Source organism: Plecotus auritus (genome assembly GCF_963455305.1).
Source record: "Plecotus auritus genome assembly, chromosome: 9".
Taxonomy (NCBI): Eukaryota; Metazoa; Chordata; class Mammalia; order Chiroptera; family Vespertilionidae; genus Plecotus; species Plecotus auritus.
The window spans coordinates 47,619,649-47,635,751 of NC_137783.1; the positions used below are offsets into that span (position 1 = coordinate 47,619,649).

At 42.4% G+C, this 16,103-nt stretch overlaps 1 protein-coding gene and 1 pseudogene across 3 annotated transcripts in view; one reads left to right on the forward strand and one right to left on the reverse strand.

Annotated features, from left to right (window-relative positions):
* The first annotated feature begins 6,293 nt into the window (after nt 1-6,293).
* Nucleotides 6,294-16,103, forward strand: part of VCL (vinculin) — a 118,986-nt gene continuing 109,176 nt past the window's right edge. For both annotated transcript variants that reach the window (XM_080643101.1, XM_080643102.1), the window contains exon 1: nt 6,294-6,615. In XM_080643101.1, the coding sequence (XP_080499227.1) occupies nt 6,448-6,615 (168 nt within the window). In that variant the 5' untranslated portion in view covers nt 6,294-6,447. The remainder of the gene's footprint in view (nt 6,616-16,103) is intronic.
* Nucleotides 14,459-16,103, reverse strand: part of LOC308257720 (small nuclear ribonucleoprotein G-like) — a 28,101-nt pseudogene continuing 26,456 nt past the window's right edge. The window contains exon 2 of the transcript in view: nt 14,459-14,751. The product of the transcript in view is annotated as a small nuclear ribonucleoprotein G-like (transcript). The remainder of the gene's footprint in view (nt 14,752-16,103) is intronic.

A 16,103-nucleotide genomic window follows, 5' to 3' on the forward strand; every position in this document is an offset into this window, starting at 1 on the left:
CCCAGCTATACATCTGAGGTTCCAATTCTGTGGAGAAAGACCTGCACAGATACTGAGGAACATCTAGCCGTCTCTGTCATACACAAGAGAGAAATGTAAAATGGTCGCATAATAGAAGGACAATTGTGATAAGTGCTATGAAGGAGAAAGAATTTGTACAAACAGCTCAGGCTTGGGACTTGTGGTGAGAAGTCATAAATGACTAGAAGAAGTGGGTTTAGAAGGTAGATAGTTCAGCATTCTATTGTTATGCTTCTGTTGCTTAAATTACCTCACCATATCCACTTATTATTTTACAATTGTTTAGGTCAGAAGTTCTGCAAGGTGTGGCTGGGTTCTCTGCTTAGCACCACGAGGCTGAAATCAAGGTGTCGAGTGAACCGAGTTCTGGGTGAAACCTGTTTCTGAGATCACTCTTCTTGTTGGCAGAAGTCAGTTTCTTGTTGCTATGGGAACGAGGTCCATTTTTCCTGCTGTCCGCCATCAAGGGGTCACTCTCAGCTCCTAGAGATGCTTGCATCCCTTGACAGGCAGCCTCCTGCATCTTCAATCCTGCAACAGTTTGTCAAACCCTTCTTGTGCTTCTAATTTGTAACTTCCTCTTCTGTGACCAGCTGGAGAAAACTCTCTGCTTTAAATTGGCTAATGTGGTTAGGTCAGGCCTGACTGGATATTCTTCCCATCTTAAATTCGATAATGTCATCAAATTACAGAAGTAAAATCCATTACATTCACACTCCAGGGGATTCTACCAGGGGTGAAAAATCTAGAGAGCTGTCTCAGACTCTTACCTACCACAGTAGGTAAGGCTTAGACAAGCAGAGAAAGCTCTCCAATGTGAAAGAGTGTAGGCAAAAGCTCCAAAGTGAAACTCCAACAAGGATCATTGGAGATTGTAAACACGTCTGTTGGTGACTGCTCCAATAATAATAATAATAATAGCTCCCCTTACACAAATTCAATGAGGGTCATATGTCACTTTTACAAAGAAAGCAATTCAGGCAGAGAGAAGGAAGCCACTTGCCAGAGGCCCAGCCCAATCAAGTTGTCAAGTTGGGATTATGGCTTGAGCTCTGGATGACTCTAGCTCGTCTCCTCTGCACTGTTTAACCCACCTGCCTGTGGGTCTGGGTGGGAAGCAGAAGGTAAGGTTGGTCAGAGGTCAGACTGTGACGGGTATTGACATTAACCATGTGTAACGGGTGCCACAGAAGATTTCAGAGGGTGCATGTGGGGCGTGGGGGGAGAGGGGAAAAGAATTGGATATGGATATGGATGCGGGGGCAACACATGGTCTGGGTGGGCAATGGTGTAGAGTATGTCCTCACTTAACGTCATTGATAGGTTCTTGGAAACTCTGACTTCATGCAAAAGGACCTATAATGAAACCAATTGGACTATAGGCTAATTGATATGAAGTAGAGTTAAGCTTCTATGGCATATCTCTGGTCACAGATGGTTTCCAAATTTCTAAATAGAGACCCAAACACCTCTAATATTAAACATTGAAATAAATGTGAGTTCTGCATACATTTAAGAAAGATTAATAAAAACAAGTAAGATAATGATTTTCCAACCCATTTATTCCAGTTTAGGTTGCAGGGGGCCAGAACCTATTCCAGCAGCTCAGGTGCAAAGCAGGTACCCACCCTGGACAGGACAAGATCCCACTGCAGGGCACACTCACATACAGCATGCGCACTCAGACCGGGACAATTTAGACCTGTCAAGTCACCTCACTTGCACATTTTTGGGATGTGGGAGGAAAGTGGAGTACCTGGAAAAACCCACACAGTCTCAGGGAGAACGTGCCAACTCCACACAGACAGTGGCCCTAACTGGGAATCATTTTTCCCCCCCTCATCAATTTTGTAACAGAAAAACCTTAAATGAAATTATGTTATTCAAGGAGGTTAATATGGCCAGTCAGGAGGAGCCTGGATTAGAAGACTAGAGGCAGAAATACTATGTTGCAGTTAAAAAGACTATTGCATGATCAGTTCTCTGAATCTTGCTGCCAATTTGTAGGAAATACATAGGACACAAGAACATGTTAAACTGCACCTAAGTATATGATCAGCAAAGTGGAGGCAGAGTGATGATTACAGGAAAAAAATCACATATAGTTTCATCATTCATATGTTACTACATTAGTACCCCCTTATCCTTGTGTTCTAAGATCACCTGAATGCCTGAAACCATGAATAGTACCGAATCCTCTACTATGTTTTTCTTATACATACCAATAATAAAGTTTAATTTATAAATTACACAAGATATTAACACTAATTAATAATAAAAATAGAACAATTATAACAATATATGCAAGGTGGGGCAAAAGTAGTTTTACAGTTGTTTGTATGAAAAATAATACAATTCTTGTAAGGATACAAAAATAAACTCTGTATTTCACATATAACTGTAAAGCTATTTTTGCCCTACCCTGTACTGTAATAAAGTTATGTGAATGTGGTCTCTCTCTCACACACACACAATATCTTACTGTATTGTACTCACCCTCCTTTTTTTATTGTTTAAAGTATTACATCTCACCCTTCTTCTTGTAATGATGTGAAATAATGAAATGTACACACGATGAGATGAAGTGAGGTGAATGAGACGTTATGAAGTAAAATAAGGATTAGTTGAACTCAAGCACTGTGATACTGTGACAATCCATCTGACAACCTCCACAGCTACTAAGTGACAAAGGAGGTAGCAAGGATACAGCTTGGATACGCGAGACAAAGGGCTGACTCACATCTGGGTGGGACTGAGTGAAACATCGAGAGATTTTTTTCCACACTGTTCAGAATGGCACACAATTTAAAACTCAGGAATTGTTTATTTTTGGAATTAAAAAAAATATTTTGGACCTGCAATTGACCTTGGGTTACTGAAACTGCGGAAAGCAAAACTGTGGGTAAGTGGGCGAGACTGTTGTATCTCTCCATGTGAAATAATGAGCAGAGAAGACAAGCTTGGGAGCCGTGTTAGGACTAGACAAAATTTTTATTAGTTTTGGTGAGGGTCTCCAAAAGAAATGGAAGTTCCTAGGTAGCTGCTTAGTAATTAAACGTCAGTCATGGTCAGACCTGGGTTACCTGCTAGGTCAATAGGGCCAAGTCACGGGTGTGCAATCAGTGTAGTTACGTGGGGCCCTGTGCTCAGAGGAGCGTCACATTGGGGTCTAATGCTCTGCAGTCACAGTTTTGATTCTTTATAATTTTATCTTTGAGTATTTTATTTATTTATTTTATTTTTAAAATACATTTTTATTGATTTCAGAGAGGAAGGGAAAGGGAGAGAGAGAGAGAAACATCAATGATGAGAGAGGATCATTGATCGGCTGCCTTCTGCATGCCCCCTACTGGGGATTGAGCCCACAACCCAGGCATGTGCCCTTGACCAGAATTGAACCTGGGACCCTTCAGTCCCCAGTCTGATGTTCTATCCACTGAGCCAAACCAGCTAGGGCAGTGGTCAGCAAACTGCGGCTCGCGAGCCACATGCGGCTCTTTGGCCCCTTTGAGTGTGGCTCTTCCACAAAATACCATGGCCTGGGCGAGTCTATTTTGAAGAAGTGGCGTTAGAAGAAGTTTAACTTTAAAAAATTTGGCTCTCAAAAGAAATTTCAATTGTTGTACTGTTGATATTTGGCTCTGTTGACTAATGAGTTTGCCGACCACTGAGCTAGGGCTTCTTTGAGTATTTTAGAAGTCCAGTGGGATAATGGAACGTGCACCAAAGGCTTGAAGCCTCATCTTTTGCTTAGTCCTGTCTCCAATCACCTCCCTTGGATGGGTTTTCAGCTGCTTGCTCCCCCAACTTCTAGCTTCTTGACCCCACCCCTGTCCGGTGACCACTGCTGTCCTCTGTTCTGTCTTGGGGCAGGGTTCCATGTGTGCTATCCATGGTGTCTAGGGGTGAGGCAAGAAGGTGGCCATTCTCAACCCAAGCTCTCAGTGCCTCAGGACGAGCCTCTTGCCTTCCCTCCAGTAATTGGGAATCTCAGTATGGAGGTTGCAATACCTTTGGAAGTCACCTATTTGTTGTGGGTTGGGGAGGCAGGCCTGTGACTAGGGGAGTTGCCTGGCTTGGCCTCTTTGTCCTTAGCAGGGAACCTCATGTCAGTCCAGCAGCTGGCAGGAGAGGTCTTCAGGCAGCCAGGCATGGTCCCCCAAGTTCCTGTGAAGGGGTCTGTATTTACCACAAAGGTATTCCCCTGCCCAGGAAGTGCCACATTAAATAGCAAATAAAAAAATACCACGACAGGTTGAGAGAGAGAATACCAAAGAAAGGAACAAGGTTTATACTGTAGTATCTTTAACAGCACCGTTTTCCTGCTTTTTGAGCAAGCGATCCACATTTTCATTTTGTACTGGGCCCACAAATTGAGTAGTTGGTAATCTTGTCTGTTTGTTTTGCTAATCATCACCCAAGGATATTTTTCCATTGATTTTTAGAGACAGTGGAAGGGAGAGGGAGAGATAGAGAGAAACATCAATGTGAGAGAGACACATGTATTGGTTGCCTCCTGCATGCACCCTGACCAGGGCCTGGGAACCTGCAACCAAGACACGTGCCCTTGCCTGGAATCAAACCGGGGATCTTTCAGTCTGAGGGCTGCCACTCTAACCACTGAGTGACCGGCTAGGGTCAGTAGTTGGTAATCTTAAACAAAGGGTTTATACAGTGCCTAGAATTTAGAAAGTACCAAATAAATATTATTTTAAAATAGAGTTATAGAAATACGTTGCCTACAAGGACATAAAGCAGTAACAAAAGAGTGAAAATAGGCAGAGGAAAGGAGGTTTGGGTTTGGGTGAAAAAGGTAAAGGGATTAAGCAGTACAAATTGGTAGTTATAGAATAGCCACAGAGGTGTGGATTATAGCATAGTGAATATAGTCAATAACATCCTTATGAAGACTAGTATGTGTGGGGCCAGGTGGGCACTTGGGGCAATGGGGGGACCACTCTGTACGATACGTGATTTTCTGGCTGCTTTACTATACATCTGAAACTGATACAGAGTGATGTTGAATGTGAACTGTAATTGAAAAATTAAAAAATTAATAAAAAGTAAAGGTATTACGAAAGGAAAAGTACAGGATTTGGCAACATGCACAGCAGAAAGGGATATATATTACCAGATAAAAATAATTTCAGAAAATACACAGAGCAACTCACACATAGATTAGCCTTTTGTGAAATGTGGGCCCTTGAGAAATATTTTCATTTGAATTGAGCATCTTCTGCTTGGAGGTATTAGTGAAAGTGTTTTATTTTGGAATGAGAAAGCATGGGCGAAAGAGAATTTGAGGCGAGGAAGACATTTAGAAGATGTCTTATACACTGTGTGCTGTAAGAGCAATCTGTAATTTGATTTTATCTATCAAAATGTAAAAAGAACATACTTTAGCATTTTCACTTCATTTCTAGGTATCTGTCCTAGATAAATACGACATGTGTACAACACAGAGGCAAGTACAATGATGGCCATGCAGAATTGTTTTTTAATAGTGAAAAACAGAATCCAACCTAAATGTCCACTACCGGGCAATTGTTTGATTTCATGCAATGAAATACCATGCAGCCCTTAAAAAGAATGAGGTAGAAAGATAACCAGGGAATTTTAATTAAGAGGAAAAAAGATCAAGTCCTAGGAAAATGTTTAATCCCATTTATTTAGAAAATATATATGTACAAAAAAACGAATAGACAAAAGTCTACAAAGCGACACACCAAACTGAATAGTATCTTTGAGGAGAGTGGGTGGAGTGTTTGTGAATGAATGGGACGCTCATGTTTCTCTATGCACTTCTGTTGTTTGAATGTTTTACTAAAAACGTTTCCACATACTACTAAGAGGAAATGGAGTGAGTATTTTGAGGGCCTCATGTGAAGGGAAAGTTGGGAAGGGGACGAGGAGACAGACGGTGACTCCCTGGTCTCAGCTCACTGCAGCCAGCGGTAGGTGAGACCCCGCCCCCTGAGGTGACTCCGCAGTTGGGCGGAGTTCCGCAGAACCCGGCCGGGAGGCGGCCCGGGGGCGGGGCCACCGATCCAGCCGCACGTCCGCTCCCACCATGCCCTTATAAGGCGCGCCCGGCGTTAGGGTTTGGGAATCCAGTCGCAATCCCCGCGGCGCAGCCCAATCCCAGGCCCCTCCCTTGGGAATGGGGGTGGGGCTGGGCGGGATCTCGTTGGCGGGGGCAGGGGGCGGAGCGTCTCGAAGTGGGACCAATAGGAGTGGCAGCCAGGGTCTGAGCGGCGCTGCCATTGGGCGCGACGACGCGAGGGGGGCGGGGCGCCCGTGGGGCTCGTAACGCCGAGGGAAGCCCGGACTCTAGTCGCCGCTCAGAGTCCGTCTGTCCGCGGGTTCCCGGCCCCGCTGTTCCCAGTTCTCTGCAGCCCGCGGTTCGCCGCCCCGCTCACCGCCGCGATGCCGGTGTTCCATACGCGCACGATTGAGAGCATCCTGGAGCCAGTGGCGCAGCAGATCTCGCACCTGGTGATCATGCACGAGGAAGGCGAGGTGGACGGCAAAGCCATCCCTGACCTCACCGCGCCCGTGGCCGCCGTGCAGGCGGCCGTCAGCAACCTTGTCCGGGTGAGCGCGCTGGGCCTGGGGTGGGGAGCGGAACCGGGCGGGAGACGTTCCCGGTACGCCTTGAGGCTCCCCTTTGCCCATTCGCAGCCTGTGGCTTTGCACCTGGGCTCTGGAGCCAGACGGCCATGGGTTCGAATTCAGACTCCCTCGCTCTGTGACCTTGAGCATGCCTCTGAGCTTCTCTGGGCCTCAGTTTCCTCATCTATAAAATGGGGTAAAACATAATAATGCCTACCTTGTGGGTTTGCTGTGAAGATTCAGCGAGGCGGTATTATAAAGTGCTTAGCACAGCGTATGAACCATACTAAGTGCTTAATAAATGGTAGTTATTTGGATGACAGATGGCCCCTTTCCTTCAGCAGGCTGTCGCCCCTCACGTTGACAGCCGTACTCTCGGCTCCGTTTTAGGCCTCCCCTGTCTGGCCTATGGGCTGAGGGGCTCCCCTAATTCCTTTCCTTTCCTTCCTGGGACTCCAGAGCCACGCCGTTCTCCTTTTTAATACTTCTGCCCCTGACCCCGAGACCTGCCTCACCCACCACTCTTCCCCGTGCTCCCTGCCGCCGGCCCTTTTGTCCACTTGTACTGGCTGCTCATCTCTCTGTTTCCTCCTCCCTTCCCGGGTATTCTACTTCGGCTCACACCCCTGGCACTCTCAGACACCGTGTAATTTCTTTATGTAGTAATTCATGACCACTAACTAATCCCTTTCGCTTAACTCTGCTGCCTTTCATTTTTTACCCTCCCTTGGCGATTTCCACGTAGCTTTACCTGCTGTCAAACGGCTTCCTCCCATTGGGGCCTTTCCAGACTCCGAGCCCTCCTTCTCGGCCCCTCCCCCGGGCGGGAAGCAAGATGGAGCTGCTGGGAGAGGCCTGTGGAGTCTGGGACCTGCGGGCCCCTGCCAGAGAGAAGGACCGGGGTCCCCTCCCCAGTCCACAACTCTCCCGGGTGGCTGCGTGGTTCTGCAGGTTCTGTAGACCCCAGCTGTGATTAATAACAGGTGATTCCTGCAGAAGGCAGAGCCCACTTCTGAAGTAGGCAAAGAGGTGCTGTGACCAGTCTCCTCACACCCCTTGGGCCCATCACACTTTTCCTTCCCACCCTGGCTGGTGAGTCAGACGGCTGCCGCCTGTGAGGAACGACTTGACTTGACCGGCTTTGGGAAAAGTTCATGCTGCTCCCCCACTGAGCTCTGCAAATAGTGTGTCAGGGTGGTTGGGAGGCAACTGCGGGTCTGGGTGGGGCTTGGTTACTTATCTGATTAGAGCACTTTACTGCACTAGAGGCACTTGAGCAGCTAAAGTCTTCACCAGTTTTCAGGGGCCCCTCAACTGTCTCAGGCAGTTTAGGACACTGGGAAGTAAGAAGACCTGGAGGAGACACTATTGACCAACTTTCTGATCTGCCTTCTGTATAGGTTTAGCAAGATTCTATTCAGTAAGAATGTGTTCATTCAGAATGTCTAGTTCTACATTGTTCTTTTTTTATATATAACCAATTTTAATCTAAGACTCCAGAGTACATTCCTATGCGGTGTTGTCTAACATGGCTACATTCCAGGCCTCCATTTTTCAACAAATAGGAGACAATGTAAAGAGACAAGGTAATAGTGTCCCTCCAAGGAGTACTTCAGGAAATGAAATCTTAAAACCATATGTTGCACTTGGAACAGAGCTAGTGTAGTCTAGGGGTTGATATCTGGTTAGGCTATTTAGAGAAAAGTTATTTATGAGGTTCAGTGCATGAATTAATAAGAATTGAGTGTCTGCTGTATAGGGAGCATTGTAATAAGTCAGTGGTTCTCAGGTTGGGATGTGCATCAGAATCCCCTATGGGGCTTTTTAGAAATAAAGATGTCTGTCTATCTCCCACCCATTCTTATTGAGGAGCTTTCCCAGGGGGTTGGGTAAAGACCTTTGTATTTTAAAGAAGCTCCATAGGTGGTTTGAGATATACTTTTAGTTAGGAAACACTGTAATAAATACCGTGAGACAAATATGAAGGGATAAGACCCACCAGTTATAAGCTGAAAAAAAATTACATGTAGCTACATACTTCTAAATACATACAAAATAAAGGACCTGAGATCGGTGGTAGATATGAATTAGAAAGTGGGGAGAATTGTGGTGACAAATAGTCAATCATGAACAAAAGGTACTTGTGAGTAAGTCACTTCCAGGTTACCCCAAGTAGATTGTCTTGATTAGTTTAGGAGGCAAGTAGGAGAGAAATTGGAGAGGGTCAGTGCATGACATATGGGCAGTGTAACAGAAGACCTCATCCAGTAAGATGAACAAAGAGAGGGAGAGAGAGGATGAGAATAGTGTGAAGGAGATATAGATTGTGTTCTGGGGAGGCCAGAGGACCTACCCGTTGCTTGGAATTACCAGTGTCACTTGTGGCCCTTAAATCTGTGCTGCTGCGTATTGTGATGAATTGTGTTCATGTGTCAACGTCCCAATTTGATTGTTTTTGGAGAACAGGCCTCGTTTGATATTTATTTATGTGCTCCTCATTTCTTCCCAACACACAATGGCTTCATAAATATTGTTGAAGGAAAGAAGGAACTGTGGGGAAGGGAGATAAATTAGGAGATTTTAAAAATTGGTTGATTATAAAGAAAATGAGGGCCTGGATTTTTTAGTATGGTGGGGAAAATGGAGAAGGAATTAGAAGTGATATATATTAGAAACATAGAATAAGAGGAACTAATAGAACTTGATAATAGAACTCAGGAAAAAATGTGGTATCACTATAAAATAATGAAACAGATTTTTAAATAAATATTCTGGAATTTATATAATTCAGGTTTCTTTCAGTTACCTTGGGAGGTTATGTCCTTATTTCACTGCTTCTGTTTGGGAATTCCTTATGGATTATATACATAAATATGTCAAATCAGTCTTGTTTTATTTTGGTCATGAAAGTTTTTTCCAAAGTGGGCATTCCTTAGCCCTGCTACTTCATGGACCATTCTTGAGTCTAAATGACTTGGATATTTCCAAAATTAATATTTATCAGGTGAAAATGAAATTCTCAATTGTTAAGCAATCATCATCCACTTATTAAATAGGTTATTTATTGAGACTCTTTTTAATGTCAAAGCAGTAAGTTGATACTGGGCAGAATAAGTATAATACTGGACTGAAAGTCCAAGGTAGCCCTAAGGAAGTGAAGAACCATGGAAGTTCAAAGAAATGTGACATTACTTTTCGGTAGAGCATGGGGAAGGCTTCATGGAAGATGTAACATTTGAACTGGTCTTAAAGTTAGGTGGGATTTGAACATTTAAAGATGTGATAGCAAAAGTGTTACAAGTAGAAAGAACTACCGAAATTGAGACTCTGAGGACCAAATTTTGACTTAGGGCATCATTAAGGTAACTTTTTTTGGAGTAGATTCATTTGGATTTGTAATTTCCTGTATATTTGTTAAACAAAAATAGTTTGGTCACTTATATGCATATGTATCGCAGATGAGTCATTACTTTTACTCCATACTTAGAAAGGGGATAGGATGGGAATATTTATTTACATGTTCCTTTTTCAACTTAGGATCCTGAACAAGATCATTGTTTAAAGACAATTACATGTAATTCACGTAACATATAATTTGCCCATTTAAAGTGTACAATCAGTACAACCTAATTTAGGACAGTTTTGTCCTCTCAAAAAGAAACCTCATACCCATTAGCAGCCACTCCCACCCCCACCTCTGGACAACCACCAATCTACTTTCTGTCTCTCCACAGAATGTGCCTATTCTGGACATTTCATATAAATAGAATCATAAAATATATGTCCTTTTGTTTCTCACTTATTTCTCTTATCACATTTTCAAGGTTTATCCATGGTGTAGGATGTATCAGAACTTCATTCCTTTTTGTTGCTGAATAATATTCCGTTGTATGGAATAAGGCCATTCTAAACACTTGAGAGTGATTCTAATGTAATAATAAAACAATTTTTTTCTTAATACTTTCCCGTCCTAATTTTATAGATGCTGTAGGTCAGAGAAATTATGTAACCTGCCCATAGTGGCCCCACTAGTTAGTGATGAAGTTTAGGCTCAAACTCTGTTTCTTTTACTGTGGACACTGTGCTTTTTTCACTCTACCATTCTACATCCACTTAGAAAAAAGTTGTGAACTATTAGTGGCATTTTTCCACCCAGAATCAGAAGCAAGAAGAATGCTGTTGGTGATAGAGTTTCCATTTGTCTTGGCCCTGGCAAGAGTGTCTGTTTAAAGCAGGGGTCCTCAAACTTTTTAAACAGGGGGCCAGTTCACTGTCCCTCAGACCGTTGGAGGGCCGGACTATAGTTTAAAAAAACAACTATGAACAAATTCCTATGCGCACTGCGGGCCCGGGACGAGTCAGCTGCTAAGCAGGACAGGCAACGGCACCCAGCAGGCTGGATAAATGTCCTCGGCGGGCCGCATGTGGCCCGCGGGCCATAGTTTGAGGACGCCTGGTTTAAAGCCTGGTTTTGCCATGGCCTGTGTGAAGGGCCTATATGAAAGGAATGATGTGAAGGTACCAGTAGGGTTCTGTTTCAGTGACATTCAATTTCATAGCATGTCTTAATTTTTAATTAAGAAATAAGAGTAGGTACAGGTCAGCACAAAAGTATTTATGCCTGCAAAACAGATAAAGGCTTTTTATAGTGCATACTAGGAGCCCAGCGTGTGATTCAAAATCGCGTGGCGCCGCCCACCCTCGAGTCGCCGGTCCAGCCCTGCCTCACTCCCCCGGCCCCGCAGCAGCCGTGGCCACTGCTGGTCCGGCCCTGCCTCCCTCTCCAGCCCTTGAAGTAGCCGTGGCCGCTGCTGATCAGGCCCTCCCCCAGCACAGGTGCATGGAGGCCCCTGCTGCCCCACCCCTGACGCTGCACGCGCAACCTCCTCCTGTCCAGTCAACCCGTTACGGCATCCCAGTTAATTAGCATATTCCTCTCTCTCTCTCTCTCTCTCTATATATATATATATATATACATATATATATATATTTCTGCTTAGCTTGAAGTCTACTAGAACTAAGTAGTATTTAAAGAAGGATTGTGGAGCCTTTGGGGAGTCATGAAGTTTCATTTGAAAAACTTTGTCTCAAGATCAAAAGAGATATAAGAATGGACAGATGTGAGCTTTGTTTCAATAATACTTAATATTCATGTGATTGATAGAACAGAAGAGTTTTAGAGATTTTATGTTTCTATAACTATATTTATAATTTTAATGGAGCCCTGATTTAAATATTTAATATATCTACACAGGAGAAAGTTGGGCTTTTCTAAAGCTGTTTTATTTTAAGTATGTTTTTATTGATTTCTTAGAGAGGAAGGAGAGGGATGGAGAGATGAAAACACTGATGAGAGAGAAACTTTGATCGATTGCCTCCTGCACACCCACTACAAGGGATCATGCCTGCAACCTGGGCATCTGCCCTGACTGGGAATCGAATCGTTTCCTGGGTCCATGTTCAACCACTGAGCCACACTGGCCAGAACCTAAAGCTATTTTATACTAATAAGTAGTACTGGTATAACACTAAGAGGACAAAATAAAAGAGCAAAAGTCCTAAGTATCAACCATAATAAGTTGGCTTCTTCTGTTATAGTGTAGGAGTAGGGGGAACATGAAAGCAAATATTTTTATGGTTTGGGACTTATTTGGATTTTAATATTTCTTGTATATTTGTTTAAAAAGTAGTCATTTTATATACTTTTAAAATTATTGGTCATTTATATTTGCATAAGATGCTTATGTTTTATATGTATCACAACTGAGAGGGTCATTATTTTAAAAGAATTCTGACAACTTTCTGGTCTTTACTGCACATTTAAGAAGGGGGTAGGGTGGGAATATCCTCATTATCCACAGTCTACAGTTCAGCATACTCTCTTGTGACATTCATCAAACTTGGTCAGCGTTTGTCTTCTCTACTAGATGGTAGGTTCCTCAGTGGCAGGGACCATATCTGTTGTATTCATTCCTTTATTTCCAGTGTCAGGCTGGTCATAGGTGTGCAATATAACTTTTTTTTTTTTCTAAATGAACATATAGTATTCATTTTTTAGGTACAAAATGTTGTAATAGGAATTTTTGTGTAACAAATATTTCCTATCCCCAGCTTTCAAACATCTGGTATAGCTGAATTTGACCAGTCTCATCAAATTTATAATGGGCTTTGTTGGAAACAAGTAGAATATATACTAAGAGGGAGGAATGAATGGCTAACTGCCCATTGTTTGAGATAACAGAAGTGTCCAGGCTATTCTGGGTTGTGGTTCTCTGTTTCAGAGTCATTTCAACTATGCAGGCCACTTACTAAATTCATAACATGAGAATATGTTGCTTCCTGTCTGAAAGTGTCATTAGGATTTTGTCTTCTTTTTAAATCGGGAGTCTCTTTTTACAGTTTAACAATTTAGACCAGGTGTTGATATAGTCAGTTGGAGCCCTGCTAGTTACAGTGTAGTATCATACTATGAGCCATGAATTCCCCATCAAAAGACGTTTATTTACTTGAACCCCATGGCATGAAGTTGATCTGCTGCTTTTTTGCTTTCTAGCTAATCTGGGCCCAGCCTTTCCTTTGAACCTTATGTCATGGTCATGACAGTGGGGTATATTTTTACATTGTAAACCAGCATTAGATCTGTATCGAAAGAAGTAGCAGTCCTTAATGAGCAAATGTCAGAGATTAGCAAGGTTTCTCTCTAAAATAATGGAAGGACTTGCTGAGCAAGGACTTGTTCTATCAGTTCATGCTGCTTTCAGGAAGGTCTGCCCTTAAATCTTCCCTATATATAGACAAAACTAGAAGAAAACATAAATGTAAGGCTTTTTTTAAGCCTTCAGTGCTATGTAGTAGAAATACTTCATAGTGAGCTTTAAGGAGTACAGTTCAAATCTATAATAAGACTCTGAAACACCCAGAGAAGAAGTTGATATATTGGTGAAAGGACCTCCCATTGGAGGCTTTCATTTTCCTTGTACTCTAGACCTTCTAGAATTCTTGCAATATAGGGTGTCCCGAAAAATGTGTACACATTTTAACAGCTAATAACTCACTTAATTTTCACTCCTTTTCAGGTTTAACTGATTTGAAATAATGGATGAAGCCAGAGTAAGCTTTGAACAAAGAAAATTTATTCTAAAGTGCCATTAGACTTTTTAAATATTTTTTATGAGGAAACATAAAAGATAAAGTTTACGGTACAAAACTGGTAACAGTCAATGAATTGAGGGTGCACAAACACCGAATGAAATGATTATTGATGTTTGCGATTCCATTGCTTCAAGTTATCAGCAGTGCCTAGACCAGAATGGTCATCAATTTGAAAACAGGAATTGATAAAAAAAAAAATGATTTATTTCTGTAGATTCTTTTAAATTTTGAAAACGAACTATATGTTAATAAACACTGACTTTATAACCATTCAAAGTGTGTATACATTTTTTTTGGGACACCCTGTATGTGTTTGGGTATATTGGGCCACATAGTTATGAAAATATAAGTTTTGAATTTAGGTGGCTGCTTCTCTGTTTTATCAGTCATTTTAGTACTTGTTCAGTGTCATTGGGGATGGTTTTGGAGAGTGAAGCTGTCTTACCTGTTTCTCCTTAACAATTTACTAAAAGGTTTATTATGGAAGGAAGTTGAGATTAACATGTAAGAAGAGAATTTTTGTTCATTTATATTTTTATCATTATAGTGTTTTATCTTTCATATGATACTATAATGATACTAAAAATAATACAGTATTTTATTTTGACTATTATAAAAGTTTATTTAACAAAAAAGCTCACTATGAAAATGTATCTGACCTGATTTTTATATTTTAGTAAAACAGGTGATGTGGAGAGGGGACATGTGGAAGCTGTTGGCTTCTCTGGTGAACACAGCCATTCTTCATAACTCTTTCCAAGGCTTATAACATGATGATACTGTTTTCTTGTATTACCACTATTCCAGTGTTGTTCTGTTGGCCACTAGTTGCCATCTCCACAAGATTCATAAAGGGATCAAATCTCTGCAATATTTCTTGGACATGTCTGCCACCATTGAATTTCAATGATAACTTCTTGACCAAAAATATTTTTAACTTGAGAGAGTGAGCTTTGCTTATGGTGTCTATTCAGTGAGTTCAAAGATTCCTCCAAATGTATAGTATTTTATTGAACAATGTATTGTTAGTGATCACTTTTTGTCATGCTAAGCCTTCATATTGTCTTCCAAAAAGAATAAGATTTTACTGTTACAAAACTATTACATTTTCATTGTTGAAATTAGAGAATCTATTTTTAGTCATAGTCTCAGTGTTTCTCAGTATTTTTCAGTGTGTTTGAACTTGATTTGTCTTTTACTCTCTTTGTCTTTTCTCTCCAAACCAATCTATGTTTCCTTGGATATAAATCCAAACCTAACTATATACAGATCCACTTGTTCACCATTAAATCTCTCCCGACCCTCCCAAAATGGTGGCAGAGTAACACTGATACTCTCCCAGGACCAAACTGGAAATACAACTAAAATACAGAAAAACCACTGTGAAAAATCAATTGAAGAATACCTGGAGAGAACCCTGATAACCAAGAATGGAAAGTGGAGACGCATAGTGACTGGTAGGAAGTGCAGAGATGCAAAAGGGGTGGCTGGGCTCACACAGACAGCAGCTGTTAAGTCCAGAGGGATATCTCAGTTGTGAGGGGTTCCCAACTGAGAACTCTGGGGTCTAAATCCCAAGCTGGGCTCCCCAGCCCAGAGCACCAGAACTGAGAAAGGTGCCCACATAACATCTGGCTGTGAAAAGCATCAGGGTTTCTATCTGCCAGTGAGAGATGGCTGGATATGCAGGAAGCCTCTTAAAGGGCCAATACACAAAAGTTTGTGTGCAGCCACTTACCTTGGGCTCTGGCAGAGTGAACTGGAGCTGTGTGAGGAGAGTCCCAGGTTGGAGGCTCTGTGGTAGGAGCTCAGAGGACAGTCACCCCAGTTTCCTTTGCTGAGTCATTCCCTCATGCTGCAGAGGATATCTTTCTCCTATGGACCTTTGCTATCCAGGCGGTTTTGGCCTGGGGGAAAGGCAGTTGCTACACCCTGTAGGAAGACCTCTTGCCTCACCCTGTGGTCAATAGCCTGAGGCTACCCAGCCAGCATGGCTCAGTGGTTGAGCATCGACCTATGAACCAGGAGGTCAGGGTTCATGCCCAGGTTGCAGGCTCGATTCCCAGTGTGGTGTGTGCAGAAAGCAGCTGATCAATGGTTTTTCTCATCATTGATGTTTCTATCTCTCTCTCTCCCTTCCTCTCTAAAATCAGTAAAATGAAAAAGAAAAAAAGAAAAGAAAAAAAGAATAGCCTGAGGCCAATAAAGACTGATAACAATCAGACTGCAGGTAGAGGGTCTCTGGAGGCTTTGAGTCTTTGCCTGATCTAATCCCAGGCCCAGGGCTAGGAAAAGACGAGCCTGGTCCACATCTTATC